The 7,184-nt window shown below is 44.8% G+C and overlaps 1 protein-coding gene across 2 annotated transcripts in view; it reads right to left on the bottom strand.

Annotated features, from left to right (window-relative positions):
• Positions 1–7,184, bottom strand: part of ZNF391 (zinc finger protein 391) — a 42,452-nt gene that overhangs the window by 4,240 nt on the left and 31,028 nt on the right. Inside the window, exons 1-2 of one of the 2 annotated variants that reach the window (XM_038584399.1) lie at positions 6,709–6,835; positions 849–1,326 (exon numbers count right to left, since the gene is read on the bottom strand). In XM_038584399.1, coding sequence (XP_038440327.1) covers positions 849–1,326; positions 6,709–6,762 — 532 coding nt within the window. In that variant the 5' untranslated portion in view covers positions 6,763–6,835. Of the gene's footprint in view, positions 1–848; positions 1,327–6,708; positions 6,836–7,184 lie in introns of those variants that run through there. The other variant, XR_005384417.1, reaches the window with a different exon arrangement.

Here is a 7,184-nt window from a genome sequence, read left to right as displayed (position 1 = left end):
GAATTAGAAATCAATGCATGACCAATTTGTTGAAAAATCAATTTGTCCATTTTACCAAAAAAAAAAAATATATATATATATATATGTATGTTTAACAATAAAGTTACAGTTGGGTAAAGCGGGAAAAGAAATGAGCCATTACAAAAGTGGAAACATTGGGATTCATGAATTCTAATATTTTTTAAGATTACTGTAAAATTTCAGCTAGGCAATTTTCATTTTTCTAGAATACAAAAACGATGAAAAAAATCAATTTGGGGGACTAAAGATCATAAGATAGTTTCATCTTCTAATCAGTTGTGCAAAAAAGACTAGATTCGGAGACCAAAAACTTCAGTGTAGGATTAGTACTCGGCATCTGATCGACACGGATCATTTTTTGCTAAGACACAATCTAGGGTGGTGCTTCTCAGACTTTGAAGTACCTATGTATGCATCACTGAGGATCCTGTTACTGCTCTTCAGAAGGTCAGGGGAAAGGTCTGAGTTTCCAACGAGCTGCTGATCTATGAAGTCCCTAAAGTGCCCTCTTCAACATAAATAGCAAAGTTTTTGCTACGAATTGCTAGAAAAACAAACTTAGAGCTAACAGTGTCATTTATGACATAAATAGAATAATGGCAACAGTATCTAGAGATTGGCAAAGTGAAAAAATAACATTCAAAAATGTAAAAATTCAAAAGTATCCTCCCAAATCCCATTACCATAAAAATTTAAAATTATAATTTAGTTGCTAGAAATACAAACTTTGAGGAATACAAACTTTGAGTGAATACTCAAAGTGACTTTGGGAGAGTGGTCTCTGTGGCTTCTGCTTGGAAGCTCCATCTCTCAGAACATTCGCTTACCTGGGTGCCAGGGTTTCGGATGTAACTCATCTTGGTGGAGGGTGGTGGTAGTGTTCAGCTTATTCAAGGAGACCCGGTGGGGGGATAAGACTCTAAGCTCTTTCTTCCTCCATCCTGTGCAGTTCACAGAGAGCAGCCTCTTGCTGGTAAAGAATGCACACAGAGGGGCTGCAGGGGCCACGTGATGGAATGAGGCTTGGTCATGGTGTCCCCGAGGCCATCTATCTCCAGGAGCCCCTGGCTCATTTACCGAACAACCACATACTACAACCTCAGACTGGGGGCCCAGGCACCGTGGAGCTTGAGGTTGACGTGATCTCAGCCTGCAGGAGCTTGCAGCACACACTGGAGGGTAAGTGCAGGCCCAGAGCTCTGGGCGGCAAGGCCAATCAGTCCCCCAGGTGCCATGAGTCCAGGCCTCCTTCCACCTGGCTAATTCTCCAGGGACCTCTCGCTTTGCCTGGGGCCAATGTGCCGCCTGTAATAAAGGAACAAGTCAGTGATCTGCAGTTTTTTCCAAAAGGAGGAGACAATGAACACGATCTCTAATGCGTCATTTTGGAGACATGTTATTTTTGACCTTGCCATTTCTGTGGGGCAATGAATGTGTGTGTGTGCACGCACATATGTGTGCACAACCACAACAATCAGTTGGCTGGGGTGTCCTACACATGTGATCCACAAAGCAGGCCAGGAGGAAACCCCAATACCCCAATACCTTGTCTTTCAGCCTTGGAGGTCACACCCCTTCTTTGGAAGGGAGCCCTAAGTTCGGCCCATGCTCAAGGGAAGGGGTAAGGCTCTGCTGTTTGAAGGGAGATTCAATTTTTTTTAATTTTTTTATTTTATTTTATTTTATTTATTCATGATAGGCACACAGTGAGAGAGGGAGAGGCAGAGACACAGGCAGAGGGAGAAGCAGGCTCCATGCACCGGGAGCCTGACGTGGGATTCGATCCCGGATCTCCAGGATCGCGCCCTGGGCCAAAGGCAGGCGCCAAACCGCTGCGCCACCCAGGGATCCCTGAAGGGAGATTCAAAGAATTTGTAAACGTCTTTCAGACTACTACAGTACCTAACTTGTGGTTGTCCTGAGGGTGAGATAAGACAAAACATGAGAAGTGCTTAGCACGACTCCTGGCTCACATCAAGGACCGCCTGTGCAGGCTACCTTATCAGGTAAGGCGCTTGCCTCTGCTTTTCTGTGGTTTTGCTTTCCACGGTTTCAGTTACTCGTGGTCAGCCCCTGTCCAAAGCAGATGGTCTTCCTTCTAAGGGTCTGCTGGTCAGTAGTAGCCTAAGGCCGTGTCCCGATGCTCACATCATTCTGTTCCTCTCATCACATAGACATTTCATCATCTCATGTCAACAAGGAGTGTGTGGCACATTCAGATATTTGGAGAGCAGGACCACATTCACATAACTTTTATTACAAGTTCTATTTTATGTTGTTCTATTTTATTACTAGTCATTGTTGCTAACCTCTTACTGTGCTTGATTTATAAATTAAGCTCTACCACAGGGATGTATGTATAGGAAGACACATAGTATGTTCACGACATGGTACTATCTCCAGAGGTCTTGGGATGTTCCTGCAGACAAGGGAGGGAGACTATTCTCTTTCTCTCCCCGTACCTCGGCCACACCTGCTCAGTCGGCTCTCCTCTACCCGCACAAAGGAGAGACCATTGTGGCTGCTATCGTGGTGGTAAAGAGGACACAGCCCACTCTTCCACCAACTCTTAGTCCAAAGGTTCATACTATTTTGGACTTAAATAAAAGTTGGGGGAGCATTTGCCTTTTCATTTATCATAACTTTTATTTATATTTTCTTCTGTTATTCTCACAAGAGGCCTTTGAGGGACGTAGAGCAAGTAGTTAATTTTGCAAATAAGAAAAACTGAGGCCCAGGTCTTGTTACATAACATCACATAAGTAATTAGTGGCACCACAGCAACTAGAATCCTGGGTTCCCTGAGCCTATGTACAGTCTCTTCTCAGACCATCACTTCATAGAACTGATCTCTTAGTTCCACAAAACTGTGAACTACGTATTTGGTTTCCTCAAATGCTTCTTGAGTCAGGTGGGTTTTATGGAAGAGTGTCTTCCCTTAACTAATGCAGTCTGACTCAGATGGGAGCAGATTCAGAGATTGGGCACATGTGTCAAGACAAGGACTTGATGTTGTGTCCTTGGTCTGACCCTATATCCTAGTAGGTAGATTTGACCTTTGTATGGGAAGGGAGATTCCAGGAAACAGAGAGAATTTCAAGGATCCAGACAGATGCTTAACCATCTAAGCCACCCAGGCACCAGGATGATGATTTTTTGCATGGGAATCCTAGGAGCTCCTGCACAGGACATGCGTAGCTCCCAAAGGGGAGCCCAGACAAGGTGGAAATGAATGTTGGGCCCCCACACAGGAGTGGAGGGAAAGCTGGCAAAGCACGCTCTCAGTCTGGGTGCATTGTTTATGGAAGAGTACCATGATCCGTTAAGTTCTGAGGAAAGGTAACTGACTGCAAATGTGAAGAGTAGGAAATTGAAGATCAGAGGCCAGCTTAAGAAGCCTTTGCAAAGTTGTAGCTGAGAGTTCATGTGTGAAGTAAGTCAGTGACAGCAGCAGAAGTGGGATCAGCAAGGCTGGGCAATCAGCTCAGTGGAGGAGCACTGAAAAGAGAAGACTTATAGATGACACCATATTTTGAACCAAGATGATGGGCTGGAAGCTGAGGTATGTGGGTTGGACGGTTCCCACTGTGCCAGACTGCCACAGCATTTAGTATGTTTATCATCACTGGTTCCTGCCCACTAGTCAAGTAACCGTCCCCAGTCACTGTGACCACCAAAATGCCCTCTACAGGGATGGGGATACCACTTGACATAGTAGCCAGTAAAAAAGGTGGGTTGAAGATGATGATGAAGAGTTCCTTTTCACAGCTACTTGTTTGTGGCACCAACAGAATAATGGTCTGGAGACACCCAGGAAGGAGGTGGAAGTTTCAGTGTCAAGCTCCTGAGGAAGGCTGTGTGTGAAGATGCAGACCAGGACTGCAGGGTTGATGGTTTCAACTCATAGGAGGAGGAGAGAGCCAAAGGAAAGACACTAAAGCAGAACTTTGGAGAATGTCGATGGTCAAAAACCAGAAGAGTCAGAGGAAGATGTAAAGCAAGTCAGAGTATGAGTTGGATCAAAACTCTGAGAAGTGAAATGAGGCAATCCCAAGGCAAGATTGCAGGTGCAGCATGCTGCTTACTGAGCGGGCACTGACATGGGAACAAGCACATCCAGCAACAAGGAGATCATGAAAGGAAAAAGTTCAAGTTTTTGAATAGGTAAAAATAGGGGCCCCTGGGTAGGTCAGTTTGAGCATCTGCCTCTGGTTCCGGTCATGATCCCAGGACCCTGGGAACAAGTCCCCCATGGGCTCCCTGAGGGAGCCTGCTTCTCCCTCCGCCTATATCTCTGCCTCTCTCTCTGTTTCCTCTCATGAATAGATAAAATCTTTAAAAAAAAAGAAAAGAAAAGAAAAATTGGCTCATTCAATCGTGGGATCCGACAAGTCCAAAATCCCTCAAGCAGGCCAGCAGGCTGAAAACTCGGGCAAGATTTCTGTGTTACAGTCTAGAGGTAGAATTCCTTCTGCTCTAGGAAACCTCAGTTTTTGTCTTAAAGCCTACAACTGATTGAATGAGGCCCACCCCACACTACGGAGGGTTATCAACTTTACTAAATAATCACCTCTACAAAATACCTTCACAGAAACATCTAGTGTTTGCCCAGACAACTAAGCATATGGTGCCTAGCCAAGTTGACACACAAAATTAACCACCACAAGATGCACAGTATTTCATTGTAGGGACAGCCAGAATTTATTAGACCAATTAATTCCATGATGGAGGACATCTAGGTTATTATCATTTTTTTGCAATTACAAACTATTCAATGAATTACCTTGTATACATGTCATTCTAAATATGTGTAGATATATTGTCCGATATTGCCAAATTCCCCTTCATGGCATTTCTCCTCCTACCAGCAACATACAAGACCGACTCTCCCCTCAGAGCCTTGACAAGAACTAAGCTGTCAAATCGGGGAATATCTGCCAATCTGATTGATGAAAATGATAGCTCCATGTAGTTTTAATTCTCCTTTCTCTGTGAGCAGATATAGCTGAATTTCAAGGGGACAGGCCAAATTTCATGGGCTAGGGAACAGGTGGGTGATGGTAAGGTGTAGAACAGAAGAAACAGGTAGTCTAAAGGGGCAGAAATTTGGCAACATTAGGAGAGAATTCACTTGGTGGCCAGAGTAGCATGTGGGTTTAATGAAGATGTTTTTGTTATTTATTTATTCATGAGAGACACAGAGAGAGAGGCAGAGACAGGACCCTGGGATCACATCCTGAGCCAAAGGCTCAACTGCTGAACCACCCAGGTACCCCCCACTAGACTTGTTTAAAGTGATAATGAAACAAGTCACCAGAAGAAGAGAGACTGAAAATTGAAGGGTGTGAGAGCAAAGTCATAAAAGAGACCAAGAATTGTATCTCCCACAAAGTTGGGATGGATGATAGGAGCTGAGTGGTGGGTGTGGAAAGTGTGGAGGACAGACGCTTGTGGGTGGGGAGCAGATGGCAGGCACCTTTTAAAGGCAGAGGGGGAGGAGAACTTTGGGAACAAGAATTAAAAAGGGATTAGATTCACCACTGGTGGGAGAGGAAAGGCATAGGTTCCAGATGCTTCAGCAATCTACAGGGTTGGGGATTCCTGCTGCCAGGACCCCAGGCTTCCAGAGAAAAAGCAGAATGTTTGCTGGATGATTCATCCATGTGGACACCGAGATTCAACAAATATTTACTGAGCATTGACCCTGTGAGCCACACTGATGTCACTCACAATGAAATGAGACCAGGAAGTAGAGCAGAAGGCTATAAGCCAGATACTGAAGTCACGTATGTCTGAGACCAGGAGGAGGGAGAATGAGGGAGTAGGAAGATAAAAAGTGTGTTCTGGGAAAACCTGAGATTTACTTTGGCCTCAGAAGTGCTGTGGAAAATCTAGTAACAAGATGGGTCTCAGGAAGAGGGATCACCAGCATCCTAGGAATGACCACAAGTAAAAATTCTTCACCTGGATGACCTGAACATGAGGCAGGAATTAGCAGACCTCACTGTTCCAGGAGGAACACTGGTACAGAGAAGTCATTACAGAAAATTCCAAATGGACACAGAATAGTATACTCCAGTGTATCCCTCACTCCGATGATGATCAATATTTTTTAAAGATTTTATTTATTCATGAGAGACATAGGCAGAGGGAGAGGCAGGCTCCTTACGGGATACAGGACTTGATCCCAGGACCTGATACGGGACTCAATCCCAGGACCCTGGGATCAAGGGCCTGAGCCAAGGCAGATGCTTGACCACTGAGCCACCTAGGTATCCCAAAGATGATCAATATTTTGCCAATCTTATTTAGTGATTGCCCCTTCGCTCCCCACTTTTATTGATTCCTAGAGTATTCTTCAGCAAGACCCAAATATCACACAACTCATGTCTTTTAACCTATAAAGGATTTTGCTTCCTTTTAAGCATAACCATAATGTCATTATCACAACGAACAAAATTAATAATTTGATAATATTGTTTTGATACGGGCTGACTGAAGCATTTCCTTAGGGTGCAAAACAAAAAGCACTGCTATTTAGAAAGCCTGGAAAGAAATGCTGATACAGGGACAGCATTCTTAGGTCTTTGATAAGACTACTAAAAATGATCATGTAAAATATTAACATGGGGGAAGTTCTAGATGAACGTATAAACATTTGTTACATATACACCTCTCTCTCCATACCTCACTTAGGCAGATATCAACAGATATTGGGGGGAATAAAGATTGAAAGAGCATGTTCCAGCATGAGTGACCTGGCGTGCATTTCTGCTTTTCCAGCGAAGGTGGTGGGGTTGGGGGGAGGGGTCGGGGAGGGCTGGGGGAAGGATCGCCGCCTCTTTGGGCTGAAATAATATTCAGGGAAGTGACTCATCCTCAGTCTCCCGTCCACAAACCAGAAACGCAGATGAGCGCAGGGCAGGCAGGGAAAGAACGTGTTAAACACGTCAAACGAATAAACAGGTATCCATGGACATAATTAACATGTTAAACACGTTAAACGAATAACGAAAAAGAGCGAAGGCTTCACTCTGACTTATCACTTCGCTCGAAAAGACAGCAACAGACTCCGGGTCTTCACCCTCCCAGACCGAGGCGCACCTGCGCCCGGGCAGCACCTGCCGAGCGGCCGCAGCGTCGACGCCCCGCAGCGTTTCCTG

This window comes from Canis lupus, chromosome 35, assembly GCF_011100685.1.
Source record: "Canis lupus familiaris isolate Mischka breed German Shepherd chromosome 35, alternate assembly UU_Cfam_GSD_1.0, whole genome shotgun sequence".
Lineage (NCBI taxonomy): Eukaryota > Metazoa > Chordata > Mammalia > Carnivora > Canidae > Canis > Canis lupus.
This window is presented reverse-complemented; position numbering and strand designations above follow the sequence as displayed.